Source organism: Manis pentadactyla, chromosome 8, assembly GCF_030020395.1.
Source record: "Manis pentadactyla isolate mManPen7 chromosome 8, mManPen7.hap1, whole genome shotgun sequence".
In the NCBI taxonomy this organism is placed as follows: domain Eukaryota; kingdom Metazoa; phylum Chordata; class Mammalia; order Pholidota; family Manidae; genus Manis; species Manis pentadactyla.
The window spans coordinates 97,238,050-97,264,792 of record NC_080026.1 but is presented as its reverse complement, the minus strand read 5'-3'; the positions used below and the strand labels follow the sequence as shown (position 1 = coordinate 97,264,792).

Genomic DNA, 26,743 nt, shown 5'->3' with positions numbered 1-26,743 from the left:
GTTATACATTCTTATAGTCAGTTCCCTGTTCCTCCATGAAGTACTGTTTATACCAATTGTAATTAAATAATCAGTTGTGAAGACTATAGTTTAATATCCATCTCCTCTTACTCCCCTTACTCTAGTGCAGTAAGCTACACGGGGTTAAGAATTTTGCCTGAATCACTGGGGTCATTCTTGTGTCTAGCACAGTGGCTGACACAGACAAGAAATGATCTTGAATGAAAAAGCCAGGGTTATTGTGTTAGAAAGAAAGGGCTTCAGATTTAACAGTGTGTTTCAGATAATGGCCTGAGTATTTTACTTCAAATCTGAAAGACCGGGGGAAATTTTGACATTTATCTTAACAAAAACAGTACGAACTATACTGATGGGGCAGGGGAGGAATGGAAATATCCAATAGCCCTAAAGTAGAAACCATCAGAAGTATTAAGCCCAAATGGCTTTTACTAAAAATAAAGTTTAAGAGACTATACAGTCCCCTCCCCCCAAAATAGGGAAGTGAGGTGGCGGTAGGGAGTTTGTCTGTGAACACTATGCCATAGAAACTGCATGTGGTTTACTGACATAAAAAAATTTGCAATCCATAAAAATCTGTCTTTGGAAAGTCCTATAGCCTTACCTTTCAACGTTTTGGTGACAGCAAGTTAATATTTTCAGTGGAATCATTAAGAAATTATTGGACAATGAAAATAAAAGTGACTATAACCAATCATGCAACACAATACTGCCTTCATCAATGCCAAAGAATTAAAAGTTAAGAGACATTTTTCATCTGGCTGGCCATCTGGTTGGAAGAAGCATCGGTAAATTTAAAGGCGATGTTCTTTTTGTTAATGATTGAAAACTTTAATCTTCTAAATTTAAGCAAAAATAATTAAAATCCACTTCTTCACACCTAGAAGCATTTTTCCAAATCTGCCTCAACTACTGTTAACTCTGGTCTATTTTGTGAGACCAGCTGAGCCCTTGTCAACTTTTAAGAGCTGAGGCAACTCAACAAAGTCATAGTGTTTCAACGTACAGTCAACAAAAATGATTGTGATGACAGTTAAAGAACCAGGAAAGATTGTGAGCGAGGATTCTCTATAAAATCAAATCAGTACTTTCATAAGTCATATAAATCTAGGTCACATGTTATTATCCTTGTTACTGTAATGTGGTATCCTGGCCTTACCTCCCAAGAAAGCTCCTGGGCCTGCTTAAAAACATCCAAATCCTCTTCAGTAACGGTATCCTTGTTTCCAATCACATTTATATCTGTACTTTCTTGTTTGATGCTTATTTTGATTTCAGTATCTGTCATTTGAAACCAGCAGAAAGTGTATTCACTGACTTGAATCATGAGTAACCACCAAATATTACCAAAATGGTACCAAATTAACATAAAGGGCAAATAGGGATCTTTTTCTTTAAGCTTTATAAGCTTTTACATCTAAGCACTGCTCAAAGATCCAGCAGTATCCTTTCCCTGCTATACCAATTTTTATTTGGATTATCAGTCATCTTTTTGCAGCTTTGATAGAGGGAAAGTAAGAGCAATACAAAGCAAAATCATATTTTTCAGCCAAGATTAAAAGTTATATTAATGTCTAGTTATAGAATTCCCATTATCCCTCTTGAGATAATAAAATCTACCACTTTGTCCAAATGACACATTTCTGGTTTTTGTTTTATAAAGGGTAGCAAATGTAATAACGGGTCAATTTGCTAAATGAAGTTATGAAATCAGTTTTCTCCCTGAGGTGAACACACACAGACATGCTCACATCCAAAAGCATACTTCACAGAATCACAGATCAGACATTGTTGAGAAGGAAGCAGGATGAACTTTGCCATGAGAAAGCAATGGAGCAGAGGGAAAGGAGGAGCCAAAACCCCCATTGGAAGCACTGACAGGCAGGCACCCCAAACAGCGCTGTGGCTGAGGCGGCGGTACGGGACAGAACACGGCAGAAGCGTGACAGTCGCTACTCATGCGGGACTACAAAGCCATAAGCAACACTATGAAGGCATCTGGAGGTCCTAGTGTTGTTACAAATGGAAATAAATAATAAAAGGTGGGAGAGTATTAGTTAGAAAAACGACATTTTGGAGGTTTAGTCAGCATTAGAAAAAGGTCAAAGTTTCACTGCTTCTGTATGAAAGTGAAGTGAGAAAGAGAAATAGCTGAGACCTATGTGACAAATAGGAACTGATTTACTTATTTTTTTCGGGGTTGGGGAGAAAGGGATGGGACGCAGGTTTGGTTGGAGCTTTGACCTTTTGCTTACCATCATCCTGATCAGGTTTAATCCTTCCGTCTGTCAAGCTCCCCTTCCCTGGTGAGGGGGTCCCCATCTGAGGGGTCACTTTATATTTTAATCTGCCTAGCATCCTGTGCTTTTTAAGGAAAGTTGTTCGCTTGAAGTGAGCAATTGCTTTAAAAATACGTCCTCTAGCCATCCCCCAGCTAGAGGAGGAGGAGTGCGAAATAAACCTACTTCTCATATCTCTTTTTCCAAAGAAATGGGCTTTAGCTTTTGCCGTGGAAGATAATTCAGTTTTACGACGCATACGTTTGGGTGGTGCATAACTTGGGTGTCCCTTTTTTCGAGACTGTCCCTGAGTGGTATAGATATGAGAAAGTCCATCAAAGAGTGCCTTCAGCTGGCTATTATTAGTAAGACTGCTCAAGGAGGGCACACTGGACTGGCTGGAAGAACTCTGGGGAGAGGTAGAAGAAGTGGAAGTGCTGGACTTTTGTGAACTGGGGCTCTGACCAGAGATGGGGGTTGGGGGTGGGAGTGAAGATGGTGGAGGTTTTAGCTTTTGTGTGGTACCTGTAGCCAACACATGAGAAGTGCATGACTGTTTCTGAGAGACCTTTTTCCTTGGACGATAGTGCTTTGAAAAGTCTATTATTTCACCTCGTGATCTGCGACCATCAGGTGATGGTGTAAAAAACTTAGTAAGGCCATCAATGAGCCCTTTGGTTTTCTTGTTAACTTTAAGTGTAGAGGCGGAAATGTAGGTGGAGGTGGTGGTGATTTTGGTGGTGGCACCAGGCCGAGTGGGGTCTGTAACAGCCAATCTGCTGCTTGAGTCCTTCCCAGATGCAGCATGACCAGATGAAGGTGTGGTACAGACTTTAGTCTTTTGACCCCTACCAGGTGACCCCCTTCCTGTGAATGCATTCATGGATCCTTCATCACTGGTTACAGACCTAGGCAAAAATTTAGAAAATAGTATCAGCATTCAGTATTAGAATTATAAAAGGTATCTAAAACAAATCTATAGCACCTAGATGCATTCAATGTGCTTAAACTTAAGAAACCGAATTGCAAACCTAGGAACTATTTGTGTGTATGTGTGTGTGTGTGCCTCCATCTAGATGTTTCTGTTGAAAAAGGTAGCAGCAACTACATCTGCGTGTCATTCTCCCAGGGCCCACCCAATAGGTACTGGAAGAATCTATTATGGACCCAAGAGTAATATAAGGACATTTTGAAGAGACTAAGAGAATACACTACTTTAATTCTAACGAAATAAAAATGTTACCCCTTGTGTTATCATAAACAATTATGATTTCCTGAAATGTCTTTTTAAAAGTATTAAAGGAAATAAGCTATAGTATTATCTATAAGTGAAAGAATAAGCTTATCTCTAGTTAGAAGCAATTTTCACTCAATTGGAAAATTTATACAAATAGAATTTGTGTATGTCTGTAAATTAGTACTTAAAAAAAAAGAAAACATTAAGAGATACCCTGTTCCTCTCAGCAGTTTATGCTTAGAATGGTAAGACAGCCAATAATACTCTCTAAGTAGAGGAGACAATTACTTACAGCATAAAATATTGCTGAAAAAAGGACAATAGCAAAAAACTGAAGAAATAATTAAAGAAAAGCTATAGCAGGTCAGACATGACATGGAAAGTCTGGTGAAGCAGCACATTTACCATGGTCATTATCAGACACTTGGCATCAGAATCTTTATACACTGGTTCTGACTGCTATTTGATTTCATTTGATGGTGGATCTGCCCTCACAGCTGTGTGGTCAACAGAGACTGGAGGTCACCCCACGAGCACAGCTGCTTACAGGAACAGCAGCTGCCTGCCTTCACCTCGGGCTAGGGCTTGGAAAGCTACCCATTTTGCAGCAGAACTGTATACAATAGAAACATCTGCATGTGAATCATGGCTGTGCTGGGGTCCAAGAATGCACTTTAAAAATTATCAATTTAGCTGAGGGCTAATAATGAAGAAATGGAAGCCTGAAAATAATATGATACTGAATTACAAAAATATCTTAAGTAATTACAAATAGCACAGCACATTTTAGTGGTTATCTCGTCCATGAAGACTTAATGAACAGTTTCGGCAGTCAGCTGAAGGGCAGGCTGGTGCAGACCACCAGGGTGAGCTACCACGTTCATCTGAGGCAGCTCGGCTGTCAGGAGCTTTGCCTGACACCACTGATTCAGCCAAATCAGGTAAATACTGGAGATCTCCAGTGTCACAGTGAGGATTACCAATAAACAACTCATCCAGGCTAAAACATTCTGCATTAAAATGCTGCATTTGGACTGTATCTGGAATCGATTGCCCAGAAAGGATAATATGCTTATAAAGCATGGAAAAAGGAAAACTCCCTAGACTGTCTTAAAAATTCCTAAGCTCAAAGGACAATTTTGGACAAACAAAAAGTTAGGACTGGTGCCAGATGCAATTTTCAGCTGTGTCCTTTGTTTAGAAAGTTTATATCCTAATTTCGTTTTTTTAATTGGGCCCTGAGGATACAGTCCCATTTTGAGAACAATGCTTACAACAGGATGAATGCAAAAACATATAATTTCTACTTTCAAATGATGTTAATATGAAATATTTTATTCATAAATGTTTCATGTTTGCCTCTACAAGTTAACAAAAATTCCATTTAAACATATCTACCAGTTAAAGAGTTTTTCATAAAGTTGCAGAGGAAACTCTCTCTCCTTTGGGAGACTGAGGTGGAGACCCTTCTGAGCACAGGTAATATCGTGCACTGCTTCAGATAAAATTTAGGGGAAAGAGTAAGTGAGTAAGATACACTTGGTATTCACCAAGTGTGTTGAGCTCCTATTCTTTCTACATCACAATGATCCTTTCACTAAGCCTAACAAGTCAGGCAATGTTTATTGATAAAACTGCTTCTGATATGCAAGCCTACTGATTTCATTTGTACTGCTTAGTGCTGAAGCATTACTCCATGCTGAGAGTCAAGTCGAAACTCTATTCAGGTTTAAAAAAAAAGTCACCTCCATTTAACCTCATATCTTTACTTTTCCAAGTAACTCCTGCTAAATGTTCTACTGGGGTTTAAAGGCAACTATATGGCAACAGCCCAGTGGAAATGAGGTTATCATACTATATCTGCAGGCTGCTGCAAACGTTATTTTGTATATACGTCTGCACACACGTGTACATATCAAATGGTTCTAACTGGGGGAACACATGAGGACTGTCATTTGCAGGATTCTCAGAAGCTCATAAGAGGTATCTTAAAATGTTATACTACTAAATTAGCACCAGTAAAAACAAGTATTTTCCAAAATCATTATCTGGGGCCACAACAGAGATTCATTATAGATGTGGACAAAATTGTTGTCTTGTTTAAAAATTCCCATAAAAATACTTATATAATTAAGCTCTTCTAATGTTTAGCCAGTAAAGTAGGCAGAATGATTTGTTTCCAATTCTCATTCTGCTCCCATCCTGCTGAGCATCATAAATACTGCCCACAAAAGACCCCAAAAGGCCAATTGTAATTAAAAATGTTACTTTCAAAAAATTACACAGCTTTTGCAAAAAGAGAAATATTCCTCATCTCTCGAGTTTGTAAAAACGATGCTAAAAAGTTAACAGAATCTAAGGGGTTACAATCACCTATATTTTAAAGTACAACATAAAAGATTTCTTTGGATTAGATCTCAACCTACAACAATCGTTGCTTTAATTTATTTTTCGGTCGTCCAATGGGTTTTGCATATCGTCGTTTTATTTGTGCAGCTTTCTCATGAAGTAGTTTTCTTCCCTTTTTCTTTGGTCTGCAGACTTGGCAAATCCACATCCCTGAATTAATATATATATGAGAAAAATATTTTAATGTTTCATTTTAGGAGAGATATTAAATATAAACTGCAGCTGTAATAAGCTGCCCAAGGATGCCTGTATGCAGAACGTCATTCCAGAAGGTGGGTCAGTTCCTTCTGTCATTCTCCTCAGGAAACAATCATTAAAGGTCAATTTCCCCAGGGTCAAGGTGGTGAGAGCAGAGGGCTGCCCGTATCTCAGAACCCTTCCATAAGGCTTTTCCCAAAATGTCATCAAGCCTCCCTCCACCATGTAAACACACATGAAAACCTGATTCTGTCAAATATTATGTATCTTTTGATTTGAGGGAGACATTTTCAAGTCAATCAGTTTTTGAAACTTCTTGGGAAAAAAATTTGCTTTGTCATATCTTTCTAGAAGTTTTCAACACTTAAAAAAATCACTGTGAAATATAAATTTTAAACTAAAACTTAAAAACCTTAAATACCGTGGAGTTACAATAATTAAAATTATACATCTGGCATAGGAAAACAGGTCAAGAACCTGTGGCTGAGAACGGAAAGGACAGAACAACTGAAGCCTATAGGAAGGTTAGCATATCAAAAAGGTCATATTTCTCATCAGTGGGAAAGAGTGAATTCATTCAGAGTCAGTGACGACAGAACAAGGAGCTATCTGGTAGGAAAATGATTATTTCCTATCCTTTATAAAAATAAATTCTATGCAGATGAATATTATAATATGATGTAATTTATCTGTGGATATTTATATAATCTACACATGATGGACATTTTACACTGAAGCCATAAAGAAAAGGATTCATGGATTTGACTATGTAAAAATATAAAGAGCTCCTGCAAATTAGTAAGAAAAAGGTGAGAACCCCAATAGAAATATGATAATGGATAAAAACAGGCACTTCTACAAGATGATATACAAACAGCCAATAATCAAACACAAAATAATGTTCAATCTCACTAGTTAAAAAATTATCAGACATCTTTTTTCTATTATCAAATTGGTAAAAATTTAAAATAGTAAAATTGTATTTCACTGAATCTAAGAAACTATGGACTAGTAAATGCATATGGTTTAAAAATGTTGTCTTAGACTCAATGAAATAAGTAATGATGAGTGTTCGTCATAATACAGGCAAACAGGTATTCTCAGAGACTGGTGGTTGGTCTGAAAACTGATACCACCTTTCGTGCACATAGCCTTTGATCCAGCAATTCCTCTCCCAGAAATTTATCTTAAGGAAATAGTTGTGGATGGAAAAAATTGGAAACATTTGTAATGTCAGCCATAGGGGATTGGTTAAACAAGTTATGGTTTGTTTATACATGGGGTTGCAAAACCAAATATGTTCAGGAACCATCCAGGTATAATATATGTGACTGAAGCAAACTGGAATGCAAGACAAGAAGGAGTAGTGAGATTGGGGAAAATAGGCGCATGCATGCTCTATCTGAAGGACTCAAATCCAAAATTTTGAAAATATACCAGCTCATCTGTAATGCATTTGCAGAGGTCTTAGAAATATGTATATGTAGTATCAACAAAGTGTTACAGTTACCAGGTTTGTAAACCCTGTTCTATACTGTGAAGCTCTACATACTATGTTAGGAGAACATTCAATGATGTGGGAATGCTAGAACCTATTGTTAATGAGGGAAAAAAACATAAGACTACAAAAACATGTGCAGAATGCTCCATTTCTTTTTAAAAAGATGTGTGTGGGGCACGGAAGGAATTTTCAATTGATTGTTCTTTTTATTCCTTGTTGTCAATTTGTACTTCTAAATCTTTCACAATGAAATGGTATAAATTTGTTTTAAGAAATCAAATTTAGTTTTAATGTTTAATGTATTATAAAATGAGAAAAAGGAGGCTGAGCTAAGCTTACTTACACAATAGAGGCTAAAATTTGTATTTTATGTGGACATAGGTAGATAGTTCAGATGCTCATGCTCAAACTACCAACCAATGGCCAAGAAAATGGGGATGGTGCCTGTCAAAGGACTTGGGGTCATCACTATCCCCATCATTGAAAATAGGTAATGTCTTTCTTCTGCCCAAGTACTGAATAATGTGGGGAGTGTTCTAAACTTTTGACCTGCCTAATCTAAACTTATTCTAATAGGGGAGTAGTTTCAGGAGAGGAATGGTCTTTTGTACCCCCATGTCTGAATTAGAGTCTTTATTATATACACACTATCCCAAAACTAAATGCTTTTAACACTCCTCTGTTCATACATGTGCCAAACCCACAAGAACGAGGGTGAAAGGGATGAAAAAATGCTTAAGGAACGTGTTTATGTCTCAGCTGTCACACATGAGGACAAGGCTAATGAGTATGCAATAAAATACATTTTTAATATGGTTTAAAAGTTCACCTTTTGGCATTCTGGAAAGTGGGGGGTCACAGCACTCCATATGGAATCCTCTATCACAGGAGTCACAAAAAAGCATATTATCCTGTAATATAACATATTAGAGACTAAAACTGAAATCAACTACAAAAGGCCACAAATTCTTAATGTTATCCAATTAACAATAAACTGTAATGAAGGAGGACTGGGGAGGATGTGTGGGAAGGGAGGGACAAGGGGGGAAAGGGGCATTACGATTAGCAGACATAATGTAGAGGGGGCATGGGGAGGGCTGTACAACACAGAAAAGACAAGTAGTGACTCTAAAGGATCTTACTATGCAGATGGACAGTGACTGTAATGGGGTATGTGGTGGGTACTTGATGATGGGGGGAGTCTAGTAACCATAATGTTGCTCATGTAATTGTAGATTAATGATGCCAAAAAAAATGTAATGAAGGAGCACCATGAATCCCTGTTGAAATCTGACATCAAGTGTATGTAAAACTTGAAAGAGAAAATAGCAACAGTCTACAAAAATGAAAAGCCTTAACACTGAGCACTAACAATTTACCTGGAGATGGACTACTAAGAGCCATACTTACTGCATTCTTGCCTTGGATTCTACATGCACTGCATGTCTTGCATTCGATGCACTGCCACCTTAAGGCCTTTACATTTGTTGTTAATTCAGGACAAAATTTCAAACAGGATGGGTGTCCTATAAGAATAAAAAGCAAATTGTCTATGGGAATGGTGCCTTAGATTTTTTTAAACTCCCATTCCTGAATATTTAATAGATAGGGATAATGCCAGCCAGAGAACCTTAGGAACTTGAAAATACAAAAAGATCAGAGAATCCAAATTATTCTCTCTTTTCTGCCTTTTTTTCCCCCCTCTGTATGTAACAGAGTGATTGTATGAATGTTTCCCCTAAGAGAAATTTAGAAAATTTATACCAATTCTAGTCTCCAAGTCCTGGACAACTTGAAGAAAACGTGTGCCCAGATACTGTTCTCACTCCTGTGCCCTCTGGCTAAATAAATCTCCTGTCCTCGCCATCTTCATCAACTACTATTTACCCAGTTTTCTGGTATGCCGGACTGTGAAGGGAGTGCCGAGGTTCACACAATTCCTGCTCTCTAGGTGTAATTAAATCATACGACTAAAACAACAGTAAGCTAAAAAAAAAAACCTGAAGCTGCTTCACATCGTACAACTACAAATGCACCCCCAACCAAAAAAAAAAAAATCTCCGATAGTACACGAAGAATATCCCATTGCTGGGGTATACAAAGAAGATACTATTGTCATCTTGACCCTGGGTCCCTGGGTTTATTCTAGAAATAGAAGCAGTGAATTTGAGAGTTAAGAAGGTGAAAGATCCGGGTCACATGGAATATATCCAGAAGCAGACTCCCAGCAGGCTTCCCCATTTTCCTGAGTGTTTGTTCAGCTCTCCACACTGTTCTGGGCACACCTTTCACCTAGCGACTCTCCAAGCACAGAGGAAACCTGGAGACCCTGAGGGGCAGTGCCATTCAAGGAGCTACCTGGGCGAAACCAAGAGGTTCCTCCAAAAGGTTTGGGGAGAGTGAGCCTCGACTCTTCGGGAGGCGGTTCAGTTTAAAACCTGATGGTCTTTTACCACACATAAACTTGAGATCGCCAAACTTGATTTTATTTTTCTAAATCTGGTCTTAAAATAGTAAGAACATTAGCAAATCCCATGTGAAAGAACTTATAACCAAGCTGAAAGAAACCTGAAGGGTAATAAAAAAAAGCAGATTCTGCAATTTCATAACTGTTTTATAATTTCCTGTCTTTGGCAGGCTCATTGTTTAAATATGTATTTTGGGTTGCTGCCAAAAAAGGTCCTCCTCCCTAAAGCTTAACAGGTGCTTCATAAAATTCCACCCACTAGGAGATTTAGCTTTTTGAAGTAAAAACATTCAAAATCAATCATCAATACCATTAATAAAAGCACACTATTCAAGTTTAAAACAAAATAAAACCAAAAACTAAATGTCTGTATTTAAAATGTTGAGCAAATAAAGTGTTATCATAGGATTACAACCTTAGGCAGGAGAGACACCCAGGTAGATGAATTTAACCTATGACATTATTCTTTTATAATGCAGGGGTGGGGGGCACATGGACTACAGGAAAGTCTAAATATATAAAAATGTTATCAATCACCTCTTTCTGCTGAAGAACAGCAAACAAAGAAAGCCTGCTTGTCGACTTTAAGAAGTATACTCTGAAGGGGGAGGGGAGAGGTCTACTTTGATCAGGGCTTTTTTCCTCCCTTATATAGTGAGGGGGTAAAAACTCAAGTTTTAAAGAACAGCAATTTAAATTCCACCCTTTAAATGGGTCCCATCAGCTTAAAAGTATACCATTTACTTCTCTTTTTTTCCCCTCTTTATATTACTTCCTGTAAGTCATACATCACTAGCACATATGACCTCAATTTCATGCACTACATTTTTCTCTACATTAAAATCTGTGCTTATACTTTGTAGCTTAATATTCAGTAACGAAGGTAATTCATATCATATTATAGCTTACTCTTTATTCTCACATATCCTATGAAAAATGCTTTTTAATAACTACACATTTTGAAAATTAATGGATTCTAGCCGCTTTCAATCAAGATCAAGGAAGTCTTCCTTTCACTTTAAGCAACATTATATCTCAGACTACCATTTAAGCTACCCTATCAAATTCTAAAATCTTCAACGTATTTTTCCTTTAGGAAGCAATCTTACCTTTATTTAGCTCAAGAGAATTGACAATAGATCCCTTCTAGCTCTAAATTTCTATGATTCTGTTAAGGATGCTGAGGGATGAAGAAACATTTCCATTTTATTTTCTCACGGCCAACTTTAAAATAACAGAAGACTGTGAGTCTTGACATACCACTACACAATCTATAGTAAATAGATAAAGGGCAACAATGCAATTCCTCCCATTTTAGCCATTCTGTAAACTCAACAATTCCCCCTAAAATTCAGGTTCTCTGCTGACACAACTCATGTTTGTCTTTCTGGAGTTTGTTTCACTTTTGCAGTTTGCAATTTACCAGATTTAAGAACATACTATATATTAATTTACTCATTCATATTACAAACACTTATTAAGCACTAGTAACTCATACTAATTTTATCTAGGAAAACCAAAAGAATACTGTTTAAAACTAAACAAGTACCAATAATTGGAGGAATGATTTTTGGAGGAGGTACTGTGGGGGAGAAACCATGGGCTCTGTGGTAGACAGAATTACATGCCCCAAAGACAGGTATGCTGTAAGCCCTGTGACCTATAAGTACATTACCTGACATGCCAAAAAGGGACTTTCAGATAGGACTAAGGGTACAGGCCTTGAGACAGGAAGATTATCCTGATTATCTGGGTAGGCCCAATCTAACCATGTTCTTAAAAGTGGAGAATCTTTTCCAGCTGGGTTAGTAAAAGGAGATGAAAGGAGGAGAGGGTCAAAGCTTTGCTAGTTCTTATGCTGGCAGGGGCGGGGGTATGCAAGGAATATGGGTGGCCTTTAGAAGCAGGGAACAATGTTCACCTGGCAGCTGGCAAGAAAATGGGGATCTCAGTCCTACAAACACAAGGAACTGAATTCTGCCAACAATTCGTGGTGATTTGTTATAGCAGCAATGTAAAACTAATAAAGAATTAGACACTGGGTCCTTTCGACTGGCTACGTGACCAACCATCTGTCCACTTGAGACACAATGAGGAAAAGGACAGACATCTCAGATCATATAATGTACAGGGAAGACATCCATTAAATAAGAATTAGGATTATTGCAATTTGATGGGATGGCTCAGAGGTATGGAAGACTCAGTCTAGCAGTAGGTTAGAGGAAAGCCCTCCTAAAGAACAGACTCCAGGAATGAGTGGGGTTAGACTAGACCAGAGAAGGGGCAGGGCAGGAGAAGCTAGCATGTGCAGAGGGAGAGGAGAACACAGTACATTCAAGGACATAAAAATGGCTCATTATAACTAGTGTGCATAGTATGAATGAGATAGTGATGTGGGATAGAGTTAACATGAGCCTAATTCAGAAGAGTTTTTTGAGCTATATTAAAGAATTTCTGCTTTTCCTAAGGGCAACTGGTAGTCACTAAATAATTCTGTGATTAGATTTACAGCTTTTAAAAGTGACTCAGGCTGCAGTATGGAAAACTAATGCAGAGAAAGATGGTCAAGATTAGACTACGGTTATTATAATGGTAGATTTGAGTAGGCTGGAGGGGGGTTTGTGGATATACTGAGGATGTAGGATATATATTAGGACATAGAATCAATGTATTTTAGGCAATTTCCTAGTGTGAGAGAATAGAATGGAGGATGACTTGTGGAAGTGACTGAGTAGCCAGTGGCATGCCATTTGCTGAAATAGGAAATCCCTGAGGAGAAGCCGGACATTATTTGTTTGCTGTCATTTCTACTGACACTGTTGTGGTTGTTTTTGGGTGGAGGAAGCAGTGCAAGGTTGATAAGCCGTTTTGGATGTTAACTCTGAGGACTCTATGGGATATCCAAGTGGAGAATTTCTGGAGACACTGATGTCCAAGGTTCTAGGGCTCAGGAGAAGCTATGAAACAACTTAAAAAACACAGGGCCAAGGACAGAAGCCTCAAGAAACATTTACAGGATGGAGAGAGGCCAAGGAGCTAAAGGGGACATGGAGAGAAGCAGTAGAGAGAAAATGTGGAGAATATGGTTATCACAAAAGCCAAAGAAAAATAACATTTTTCTCAATAGGTCAAATATGGCCAAGAGGGGTACTTGGTGTGAACTAGAAGATGTTTATTAGAGTCTGACAAAGACTGAAAAGTACCCTTTAGATTTTGCTGTATGGGGGTCACTGTTTATTCTGAGAAACATAATTTTAGTAAAATAAGAGACCAGAGGCAAGGTTTATCTTCTTATTTCTCCACTTGGATGGTCAATTGAGCTTTGGGCTTGTGGAGGACTGGGGCCCAACAATCCTTCCTCTTCTAATCCTGTTTGGATTCCAATTTTAGGTTTCTTTCTACTCAAGGCTCTCCTTCTTAACCTAATTATTTAATCTGTGTCTACTTAGTGTGAAACTGGATGACTAACCAGCCAATCCCCAGGGCATTTTCTCACAGTGACCTTAAGAAACTAGTCACCTTTTGTATATACATTTATATCCATATATTGCACATACCTACTCCAAGGCAGCCAAGTTTTGCTTGGCGTTAACACATAAATAAAGAGAAACCCGGGAAAGACTTGGAGTGAGGGCAGACTGATATTCGATCCTGTAGCTCTTGCTCCCTGTACTGTACAAAGGTGTTTTTTCTTACTCTCCCAGCTGCATCACAGAGCCTCTCTCCATCTCCAGTTTCAATGAGCTTCCACTTAGAAAGATGCTGTAATTTTGAACTGTACACTTATCTCAGATTTGCTAATTTGAAAACACACATGCACACAACTCATCTGTAAGTAAGATTTAACCACCCAGCAATCTGAGCAGCAGACACAAAATTTCATTTGGTATAATATCTAATACTTATGTGAAGCTAATTAAAGATAATTTGGTCTTAATGAGGCAAAGAGAATGTAACTGTTAATTTCAAAGTAGGCTGATCCATGAAAGTCAAGTAAAATCACTTCCTAGTCCCAACAGTTCCACGGGCCTGAAGACTATCTAATGATTCCCACATTCATATTACTGGTTAGACTAATCCTTCATGTTTGTATAATGTTTTATAGTTACTGATAATCTTCATATCATTATCTACTGGATCTTCACAACAGCCCTGTGGATTCAGGGTGCAGATATCACCCTCCACATTTTACAGACACGGAAAACTACAGCTACATAGTCAGCAAGCAAAAGAGAAGGGGAACGTCACTTTTGGAGCGCCTTGCATTTTTACTACCTGCAAACTTGAATTATTGTTTCAAAACAACTTTTAACGGGAAAAATATAGTCAAGAAAATACTGCCCATTTGCAGCACTGAGCCATCTTAAAAACAGAGAAACTAATTGGCTTTACGATGTAAGCAGAAGATAACATTTTTTACTCATGTCTGTGAAATAGAAGCAGTCTAAATGTGATACCTCACAAAGGGTACTTCAGACAGAGGCGACTAAAACCCAACAGGCACATATGGGAAACACATTTAAGAATGATCTTCTTTATGGGCTGCCATCTATATTTCCCTTTTTTGTTTTATATTGCTATGGCTTTTTTTTTTCCTTTCACATAAACTTCTTACATTAGGGATTCCTTTGATCATTGGAAACAGCTTCAATTCAATCTGGGAACCAGTGGACTCTTCTTGAGTGTGAGACAGAGACCCCTTCCCTGACGCCAACTAGGGTGACCGGCCACTCTATGATTCCTGCCTGAGAAACTGAACTGCACCATACACCAGGGCTTCTGCCATTTACCAGAGGGCACTTCTGAGCCCAGCCTGTTTTACTTTTTTTTCCCTATAATTACCAAGCTGTCACAACAGAGCATTATAACTGTAAGAACCCTCCCCCACCCACCACAAGCTCTCTAAGAAGAACCATATTTTATTTTAGCCCTTCTATTTAAAGATTAGCAGTGACAAAGTCCACTCATCTGATCTACCACATTCTGAAGTAAAATGTCTCTAGTGCATCTCCCCCAGTCAGAAACAATGGTATTTTTGACTAAAGTACCTAGATCCAGACTGGCCCAGTACAAGCAAGGGAAGATTAAGTGAACCTCAACAGTAGAGTTGGATCCCATTTCGGAGTCCAGAGAAATGCTCTGAGCCATCCTCTGTCCTAAACAAAGGGTATGATGACCCCAGGGCTTGAATTTCTGTCATGACCCATCCTTGACTCCAAAGCCTCTGACTCTTTCTACCTGAAGGAAGTAGGAAAAACTGGCTCATAAAATGACTCTAGCTGTGTGAGCTTTCTAGACAGTATTCTCAATCCATTCTTCTCCATTTTTTAAATGAGCAAACAAGGCAGTGGTTTTGAAAAGAGAAAACATAACACTATACTATATGCCCTGGAAAAGTAAGAAACTTTAAGGGAAAAAAACTTCAGTGACCTCAAAGTACAAAGGAGATCAAACCTCTCCTTTAGCAGGTCTTCGATCTGGGAAATACGAAGGGAGATTGATTACATCAGAAAATCTGAGATCTACCTGTTTAGAATTACACCTTTGAAGGAGGCCTTGAAGTTATGATCTAAGAGATAATGATCTCAAATTCCTTATCAACTCAAGTAAGTGTATCAGCAGAGGTAAAGAAATATATGAAGAGAACTTTTCTTCCCACATTGTGCATCTTTAATCTGTCTAGGCACCCAGACAAATAGATATTCAAGAAATAATACAGTGAAGGGTATTTTTAAAGTACCACCTTAAAAATCACAAAGGGTAAACCCTAGACAAGTGACACCATGGAACTGATCAGGCAGTTAAACAAAAGAATAATTCATTCAGAATGAGCCTTGTGAGAAAGCCCAAAAGATAACTACAGTCAGAACTGATGAGTGAGGCACTCACTAGGATAAAATGGGGAGATTGTAGGGTTGAAATTTATTAAGTTGAACAGACAGATAATGTTTCCAAGCCCTTTTGTCACTACCCATGCTACCATGGGCACGTAAACATTTTAATCAATCTGTAAAGCCCATCAGAAACACTGTCAGAATGCATTTCTCAAGCAGAGTTTGAAATGTCTTATTTGCAAGGTTCTTCCCTCCTAGTCAGGTATGGAAGCTGTGATACGGCCCCTATGTGTAGGGCCTATTAAGTTAAACCTTCACAGAAGGAGAAAGAATCATTATACAGCACTGTCATTCCTCAGTTCCTCTACCCAACTATCAAGCAGCTGTCACAAGTGGTGATAAGATTTTTAATTACTTGCAGCAATCAAGGACAACAATACCAAACATGCCAAATAACAACGGCTGACATTTACGGTACACTTACCGCAGTTGCTGTGGAACCTGTACTAGGGTGTTTACTTGTGTTCTCTCATCTGACTCCCAGAAAACCCAAGTGGTAGGTGCTATCATTATCTAACTCTAATGAGGAAAACTGAGGCCCAGAAAGGTTAAATAACTAATTCAAGGAAGAAGAACTGGGCTCTGGCTGGCTCTTGGGTTTGCTTTTAACCATCACACTATACCAGCTTCCTGAAGGGGAGTATACTGTGGAGTTTTGCAGGTTTGCTGCTGTTTTTAAAGATAACTAGAGAAATACTTGGTCATGAAATTTAAAACAAAACTTTGGGGGGGAAGTTTCAGAAGGCTGGGAGAAGAATATTTAAAGATTAACACAGAGATTAATTTTTAAAAATCCAGTAACTACCAGTCAGTCTGTTCGTATGTGTGTGTATGTACACACAGGCATACATACATATAACCATGTGTGTACCTCACCTAGACAACTATCACCTGCTTAGTAAGAAGGAAGACTGGCTTGGTAAGACAAATTCTTTTAATGCAAGCATAATTTGAATTTCATTTCCATTATAAAACTGGAGGTGTGGTCTTAAGATGGTGTGCTGAGAAAAAAGCAGAGGTGACAGCCATCTTGGAAGCATTTCTGGTATGGCAACTTGCCAATAGCCCATTGTCTCTACCCAGCAATTCCCTGATTTCAACATCACCTTCTATGTAGGCCACTCTTCTCCTTTCTTATTTTGGGCATTTTAAATTTCTTGATTCTGTTAGTGCACTTCCCAGAACACTGTCCCTTTTATTTGGAGTCACACAGAGCTGGGCTGTAATATTATATTTCAACAGTAGGTGTCATGACCACAAACATTATATATTCCATATCTCTTAAATTGAAACGAAGTTATAAAACACAAGTGATTCTAGTTGTATTCAGTTTGATAACTTAAAATTCTGTTCACTGAATTTACCTGCAATGTAGAATATTCCACCCTGAATTATCAATGCTGTCACAAAATCAAAGCTTAATTGTAAACATTAACATACAGTATTATATAAACATTTGTATCTTTATGTCAGTGCTAATAACGCTTATTGTTTTAACCACGACCTGCATTTACTTCTTAAATTTAAAGCCTATGCTATTATCAAATAATTGCTTGAAATAACAAATACAGCTTTGATGGAGAGTTAGAGCATAAGCTATCAATGGGGAGTTACTGTACACGCATACAGAAAGTACCAACTTACCACTACTGCCACAATCTGCACAAGAGAGGAGTTCTTCTGGCTTCTTTTCACGATTTGATTCTTTAGTTCCCAAACAGAAGCTACATATTGGAATGGGATCGGCACGGGGCTGAAACAAAATTAAAATGAAAAATATTGTTAGTTTTCCACTTTAAAATTAAAAAATAAGACATTAACATCAAAAGCTTCTTACATATTTTTTTAACAAAGAAAGCTGCTGAATAAGGTATTCAAGTCCACATTTTGTTTAAAAAAAATCTCAAAGTATTTGATACTAATAAGTTTTACTTGAATAATGCATTTAAGTGTAATATATAAGATTCAGAAGTAATTTTTATTAAGCCAATGAAATCTTAAGACCTTTATATATAAAACCTTCCTGAAATGAACATTATTAAAGATTCACTTGAAATATCAATCGTTCTCATAATCTATATTCCTATAATAATCTATTCAGTATTATAGTCTATGAATATCATCTAGTTAAATCAGATTATTTTAATTTTATCATGTTTTAGTGCAGGTCACTATTACACATCTATTAAATATTTGAAAATACTGGTATGTTTTTAGGTGACATGATAACTGAGTTAAAACTAATTTAAAATTCTCTAGGACCACATGAGAAGACCAAAAGAACATTAAGAAGGCATTCCAGGCACCAAGGTTTTCAAAGGTAAACTACACCATGCCACACAAAGGAGATAAACAACTCTCAATCCCTGGCATTCCCACTTTAGTAAAAGAAAGAAAAAAACATTTGTCTAACCCCTAGCACCTTTTAGCTCTAAGGAAATTGCTTTTAACAATGTATAAATCTGCATATGTTTTAGTGTCCCCATTGTTATATTTATGACTACCAGCAGTGCTAGTATGCCCATTCATATGAATAGTTGACTGTGCCTACAGATCTGGTCACGTTTATTTTGAACAGTCAAACTGTATGAAAACTAAAATTTTATTGTATATTCCAAGCCTTCACACATGTTGTCTGCTAGCCATCTGAATGTAACTAGAATGTATTTATATTTGAATGCCATGAATCAAAAATTCAGAGCAAGGAAACAGTGTAATCACAAAATTTTTAATGTAAATTAAACCCAAGATTTTGCTAGCTCTAGCTTTATTCTAAATACACATCAGTATAGAATAAATCTCAGTTGTTCAGCTACTCTACTCCAAAATGCCTAATACACTGCCTGATGCACACAGTAGGCATTCAAAATATATGCTAACTGAATAAATGAAAGAATCATATGCCAGTTAAAAGAAAAAAAAATCCCTCATCTATAAGATAATATTTCAAATGGTTAGAATGATTCCGACAAATGCCTTGGTTCACTGTGACAACATGGTATCAAAAAATAGAATTTATCTTATGATCAAGCATTTGAAAAATTGTTCAATATGACTGTTAATTTCATCTTACAGTATGAGTGTTCATTATCTTGCCCTTATTTTCAGTTTAATTTGTTCCTTTAACATGTACAGGCTTTACTTTCTGAGGTAGCTTTGCAAATATAATTTTTGTAGCCCTAGTGAAAAAGCCAAGTATAAAACACTCTACTAGAAAAAAACAAGAAAGACAAGCCACAACAAATTGGTCACTGACTCCAGCCACAGTTTTTTAAATGCCAGATAATCAGCACTGCATAATTATGGATCCACAGTTATTACTTGCAACTGCTCTACTGCAGTACCTTGGGAACACTTTTGTTCCTTTAAATAGCAATTAAAGGAACAATCTGGTTTTAAAGTGACAACATTCCCCTGATAGATTCTAGCTAAAACCCAGTCCTTGTGCTAATGGGATTCCTGCTTTCATTTGATATAACAATACTCAAGCCATAGCTGCCATCCTTGCAATGATAAATAATTTACAAAATGTCACATATCATTCATGCAATGAAACAAATTCAAATCTGCAATCCCATTTTTCTTTCCCAGATGAATTTTTAGCTATAAGAAAGACATGGCCATCAGCCAGCATTCATGTTCATTTTTCGTTTTTAACTAAAGGTAACACAAAGGACAAAGGTTGCTAGTAGTTCATGGCCAGAAAGACTGATGCCCCACACTCTGCCCAATAACAGAAAGCATAGATGCTCTCACTTCACACTACATCCAAGTGAACCTCACCATGCTGATGTAGCTCACGACCATTTATTTTAGGTGTAACTATCTCACAACACTCTATAAAACCACTGCATTATACAGAAATGTCTGCCCTGCTGAATTATTGATAATTCAAAGCACTTTTTGCTAACCTCAGTGTAGCTGAGTCTAATTAACTTTAAAAAATTGTCACTTGTATGAAATGAAACTTTTACAGTAATGCATGTAAATGGGTCACAGAATTATTATGATTCACTATTCTCAGATGTATAAACTGCTTCAAAAAATAATCCTTAGTAATAAATTAAGTGCACTGTTGTCAGAAAGAGTGCTGAATAAATGGCAACTCGATTGCACACAAGTCCACTCAGACAAAGCATATTTGAGAGGTCTGAAAATGGAAACCAAACATCTACCGATTCCTTTCTTTGAAATTTCACAAAGGCACCTAACCCGTTGATCACATTTTCTTATCAGCATGCCTGGATATGTCAAACTAATCTTGACAATTAACAACCATGGATAGGTTTCAACTCTGCAAACTTCTCAGGAAGCACCTCCTCACCTCCCACATAATGACCCTGGAATAGCTGCTAGGTTAGGGCCACACACACTATCTCATTTAATCAGGTTAACATGCCTGCCAGGAATGTATACTATTATGCCCCCTTTAAGGAGGAAATTGAGGATCTGAGAAATTAGGTAACTTTTCTAACGCTGCACAGGTTCAACTGTGGAGCTGGGATTTAAACCCAAGTCTGCCTTCACTAAAGCCCATTTGTCACCTTTACTACACCTCCCCTCCTCTTCCCTCCTCTCTAGGAAAAACAAATGTTTAAAAATTATCCTTCCACAAGTGGCAGTAACTCTTTACTACTGTGTTCATAATCCCTTCTATTCAATTTCTCCATTACCAATGTGTGTGCAGAGAGAGAGAGAAAGTGAATGTGGCAAAATGTTAATAGCTGGTGAATCTATGTGAAGGGTGCATGGGTGTTCATATGTTCTTCTTCTAATTTTTTTTATGTTTACAATTTTCCAAACAAAAACTTGGGGTACAACTATAGTTCCCCTTACGCTCTCAAGAGATCTAGAATGAATTATTATATAACTGGATTACAAGCATTTATAAAATAAATATCTCAATCTGATTACCAATTCACAGGCAATACAGACGACAGAGGAACATGACAATCTATCTGTATAGCAGGAGGATGCAAGTACCAAAACTCTCAAGGACAAATGACCCAAATTCTTCAACAAATAAACTAAATTAGTTAAAAGAGAGACAGAGTGAGTGAGCAAGGAAGAGAGGGGAATAGATATGGTATAAGAACCAGTAGACGGAGACATATAAGAAGCTTGTCTGCCAATCCCAATATATAGTCCTTATCTTGATCATGATTCAAATAAACTGTAAAATAAAACAAAATAGGATCATCTACTGAAGGAACTAGGGCTAGTCTGCCTTGAAGAGATGGCTGGGAGGGGTAAACTAGGTGTCTTCATCCAGGGCAAGGGTTAGATTTGTTCTCAGTGGATCCCATTAGACCAACAGGAGTTGTACAGAGTTCAACTTTCCAACAGAGCTATCCAGCAATTGAGGGGATTATTTTTCCTGCTTATTTAATTTTTAATACCATCGTATATATGGTATTAAATATACATACTTAACCATTTTTAAGTATGCAGTTCAGTGGCATTAAGTACACACACATTATTGTACAAGCAGCACCACCATCCATCTCCAGAACACTGTTATCTTCCCAAAGTCCCCATTAAGCACAAGCTCCCCATTTACTGTTCCTCCCACCCCCAGACAACCACCCTTCTACCTTCTCTCTATGAGTCTAACTGCTTTAGGTACCTCATGTAGGTGGAATCATACAGTCTTGGTAGAATAGATTATTCCTAAGGAGGGCAGAGGGCCCCTATAACCAGAAGAGACCATGGAGAGTCTGGTGGGCCAGGTCAGGATGGTGAGGACGCCGCATGGATAAAACAGCCTCACACAATTTGGGGAGTCTGAGATTCTTCAAAGGTCTTTTCCAAATCAAATATTTAATCAGACTAATATTTTATTGACTCTATTACACTTAAAAAGACATTTTAAGAATCTTCAGGAGCCTTGACCTCAAAATAAAATTGCCTCTTTTTTTGTTTGTTTTTTGAGGAAATGTTCTTTAAATCCAAGACAATGTGTTCTTCAGTTTTGTATTTGCTTATGGTTACTTTTGTTTCTGCCTTGAAGGAAAAAACATATTTGTTAGCCTTGTTAATCTAAGTAACTGGACAAAAAGAAATGAAAGCTCACGCACCAGATGAGTGCCAGGGGTATCTGGGCTCACATCCTCTTTCTGACAATGACACAAAAAAAGGGGTTTTGTCTCTGTGAGTATAATTGCAGTATTTCCAGAATCTCTCACCTGGCCTTAGGGCATCTCCCTATCTACAGGTGTTTCCAAGGGGGGTGACAAGAAGACCACCTCCTTATCAATAGGTAATTACAAGGGCGAGGGAAGGCTTATCTGGACCAGAGAGGTTGGGTGGGTCGCCAGCTGGGTCACAAGAGACACGGGACAGCAGAAGGGAATGACTGCTTGTAACAAATAAAAGGGTTTCTCTCACTTTATTTATCCCCTTGACTGGTTTCAGTTTCAAAGGTATTTTGCCCCAGGATTTTCCCCCCGGAGTTACAGTCTCCATGATTTACGTTCACAAGACCAGGGATACTGCTCTCTCCACGTAATTCCCTATGGATTCATCCTGAGTCATCCACAACTTTGTCAAATCTCCTTACGAAACAGAATTTTAGTAATTTTGAGTGTTAAAAACAATTCAGGGAGAATATATTCATAAATGACAGATCCGATAAAGGGTTGACATCCAAAAAATATAAAGAGCTCATGTACCTCAACAAACAAAAAGCAAATAATCCAATTAAAAAATGGGCAGATCCTCCACATCGCTAGTCATCAGAGAAATGCAAATTAAAACCACAACGAGGTATCACCTCACACCAGTAAGGCTCGCCACCATCCAAAAGACAAACAACAACAAATGTTGAGGAGGTTGTGGAGAAAGGGGAACCCTCCTACACTGCTGGTGGGAATGTAAATTAGTTCAACCATTGTGGAAACAGTATGGAGGTTCCTCAAAAAGCTCAAAATAGAAATACCATTTGACCCAGGAATTCCACTTCTAGGAATTTACCCTAAGAATATAGCAGCCCAGTTTGAGAAAGACAGATGCACTCCTATGTTTATCACAGCACTATTTACAATAGCCAAGAAATGGAAGCAACCTAGGTGTCCATCAGTACATGAATGGATAAAGATGTGGTACACATACACAATGGAGTATTATTCAGCCATAAGAAGAGAACAAATCCTACCATTTGCAACAACATGGATGGAGCTAGAGGGTATTATGCTCAGTGAAATAAGCCAGACAGAGAAAGACAAGTACCAAGTGATTTCACTCATATGTGGAGTATAAGAACAAAGAAAAAACTGAAGGAACAAAACAGCAGCGGAATCACAGAACTCAAGAATGGACTAACAATTACCAAAGGGAAAGGGACTGGGGAGGATGGGTGGGAAGGGAGGGATAAGGGGAGGAGGGGGAAGAAAGAGGGCATTACCATTAGCATGTATAATGTGGGGGGGGGCACGGGGAGGGCTGTGCAACACAGAGAAGACAAGTAGTGATTCTACAGCATCTTACTGCACTGATGGGCAGTGACTATAATGGGGTTGTGTGTGGGGGGGACTTGGTGAAGGGGGGAACCTAGTAAACAATGTTACTCATGTAATTGTAGATTAATGATACCAAAATAAAATAATAGATAGATAGATAAATAAAATGATTCAGTATTTTTCATTCATATATTCATACTCGTATCATGGTAAGACCTGGATTTAAATTTTGTTCTCTGAGCCTCAGGTTTCCTCATTTGTAAAAGGGCACAAAACAGTGTCCATGTTGTCTAGTCTAGGATTGCTAAAGTTCAGTGTGAGTTAAGTATGTGAAAGTATTTTGTAAACCATAAAGTTCTTTTCAAATATTATTATAATTATTGCAAAACTTACTTTGGCTATAAAAACAAAAAGAAGAACTTTAAGTCCTTAATAAACATCAGTACAGATGAATTATTGTGGGATGTGGAATTACTCTATGAAAAACTTTGATTCTGTGGGTCCGCATGATAAATATTAATCATAGAGGGTTTCTTTTTTTTTTCTGAATGAATTAATCAGGGAGTACAGGAACAGGGCAGAAAATGCCTCCACTGAGAGCCAAGAGGCCTGTTAACTAGTTTAATAAAAGGAAAGCTCAAATTGAAAGAAAAAGATGTCAAAGGGAAAAAAACACAAAAATAAATGAGTAATACCACAAGAGTGAACAAAGATGAATACAAGTCCTTTACAACCAAATATCAAGCAGTTCATCCTTGGAGAGTTTTCTCTACACTTTAGCTCAGACAACTCAATTCAGTAACTCCAAAACAGGATGTATGAAAGGGCTGTTTTAAAGCTCTTCTGTATGCATCCCTTTATCGTTTTGTACTGAAATTTGAAGCTTATGTAGTGCTTTGCCTTTTACCAAGATGCATTTCTCAGGTGTCTAACTTGTGCTGAACACATCCCTGTGAGACAGGCCTGGTGGCTCTGTCTCCATTTTACAGGTAAGTTAAATGCCTCCCTTTGGTCACATAGCTATTAAGACAGAGGGACCCCAGTCCACTGACTGCAAGCTCTTTGCTCATACTTTCCCAAAGGTGGTCCCTCATTTCCTGGGAAGCTTAATTCAGATAATGACCTATCAGAGAAACTGCCCCTGACCATTCTCTCTGAAATTGCATTCCACCAGGACCACTCTGGAACCTCTAGGCCTTCCTCTATTTATCTGCATGGCACTCATCACTACCCAACATATCATGTATCATTTGTCTATTTTATTTCACTTACTAAACTACAAAAATCCCACCCTGAGGGCAGAGATTTTGTTTACTGCTATAGCTCCAGCCTCAAGGTATATTTGTTGAATATATCAATGAACAAACTGTTTTCAGGTTAGGAACTGGTTCCTCCGGTTCAGCAGGTCCCAAATATTGACTACTGTTCTTTATTTTAATGTATATCTTTTATGATTATAAAAGGACATCTAAAGCAACCACTGATGGCCAGGTGGGTTCCATCACTGTCTAATCTGAAGGCTTTTTTCTGCTCTATTTATAATGAATGACACTTACATTTGGGTATAATTGTAATTCCCTGGGTGTAATCTCACAAGAAAGAACCAAAATTCAAAAATCTTTTAGGAGGAAGATTCTCTTGCCACTGTCACAAGTATTAACTATTAATGCTCACTCAGTAATAGTCACGATAGGTTGTATGTAAGATAGACTTGGGGGCCATGCCTAGTTACCAGTACCTTTTCTGTAACACCCCTTCTTTCACTATCAAGAAAGATGCCAATTTTTTTAAAAAAGAAGGAAGACAATACACTACAGGGAGAGTAACAAACTTATAAGAGCATGAATCTCTTCAATCTACTGAAAATAAAATATTTTATGAATTTTGGTGCTTTGTTAGTGGTAATGAATTATTTCCCACAAACTACACAGCTGTGCACTGGGACAAGAGAGGTTGAAAACTGTCCATGCTGTTTTTAGGATAACTTTTTTGGGGAGTGAGGGGGCACTTCAGCAATCTACTTGACACTTACCTAATAAAGCACTAGACTTCATTTCTTGCCACTCAACCCACTTATTCAACTAACTTATGTCTGAACAGTTCAAGCCCTCTCCTAATTAGGACACAAACCACACACACTCAGGATTTTCCTTTAGGGTAATTTGCTTAAGATGTGGTCTTTGGAAATATACTAACTCTAAAGTAGAGACTTCCAGTGATGATCTAAGTCACCTTATTTTTTAAGCGTATTATCTTATTCTGCTGATATATGCTTAACTGCGGTCAGTGCAGCCATGCCTCCACAGGTAGGTTTGGTGACCCACGTACCCTCATGGGGCACCCAGGCTCCTTCACACAACTGCTTACAACAGGTCTATCGGCATTTGCTCTACACTCACATACCCTTCTCTTTTATTCTAAGGCTCTTCCTGCAATTCTATCATGAATTTTTACCTGAATAGACAACTAAATAATTTTTTTTCCAGAAGATAATTGGAGATATGCTTATAAGACTTCACAGGCAACAATTTTACCGTAATTTTACTCTTGCCATATAGATTTTTTATTGTATCACTTCCCCTGCTCATTATACTTCTCTGTGGGTAATTGGTTCTGTGAGGGAGCACTACATCATTCCCACAAGCTCCAGGTTGAGTTTCTGTATTACCCTGGGCAAAAGGATTTATTATTGCTAATGTATGGAGATCTTGAATGTGACTGCTGTATTTTACCTCCCTGTCACAGTGAAGAGGGTTGTCTGTATTTTAAAAGTGACAAGTAAATTAAATCTAATAAAATAAAAATATTTAAAAGCATCCCTATGTATATCATAAATACATCACTTCTTTTTTCATTTAAAGAATCACTCAGAAATTAAAACAGTATCAATAAACAATACCGGGGAAATTCCCAAAATCTAAGGCTGATTCAAAAGTGTAACATAATAAAAACTTCCCCACAAAGGAATAAGAAGAGAGAAGAGAAGACTTTCTAAGAACATGAGCCACAACAGTTAACAACTGCGTGGAGCTAATTGAAATGCTCACACTGTATACCTTAGTCCAGAACTTGTTCTAATTAGGCAGGTGTGCCATTTGTAGGAGTGCTGATTAAGTAAAGTGATCCTATTGGAAGGAAACAAATATAATCCTGCACAATGCATTTAACAATAGCGTTTGATTTGTTTTTTGGGTTGTTGTTGTTTTTTTTTTTTTCTGATGAAACGTACAAATTGAGGGTGGGGAGTGTGTGTGTTGTGGGGAGGTGGGTAGCAATGAAGCAA

General features: G+C 37.8%; 1 protein-coding gene across 5 annotated transcripts in view; it reads right to left on the bottom strand.

Annotated features, from left to right (window-relative positions):
- Nucleotides 1-26,743, bottom strand: part of KAT6B (lysine acetyltransferase 6B) — a 182,357-nt gene that overhangs the window by 41,608 nt on the left and 114,006 nt on the right. For 3 of the 5 annotated variants that reach the window (XM_057506023.1, XM_057506024.1, XM_057506025.1), the window contains 6 exons: nucleotides 17,648-17,756; nucleotides 9,053-9,168; nucleotides 8,472-8,553; nucleotides 5,961-6,093; nucleotides 2,274-3,205; nucleotides 1,178-1,299 (listed from right to left, as the gene is read on the bottom strand). In XM_057506023.1, coding sequence (XP_057362006.1) covers nucleotides 1,178-1,299; nucleotides 2,274-3,205; nucleotides 5,961-6,093; nucleotides 8,472-8,553; nucleotides 9,053-9,168; nucleotides 17,648-17,756 — 1,494 coding nt within the window. The remainder of the gene's footprint in view (nucleotides 1-1,177; nucleotides 1,300-2,273; nucleotides 3,206-5,960; nucleotides 6,094-8,471; nucleotides 8,554-9,052; nucleotides 9,169-17,647; nucleotides 17,757-26,743) is intronic. The other 2 variants (XM_036928866.2, XM_036928868.2) reach the window with 2 other exon arrangements.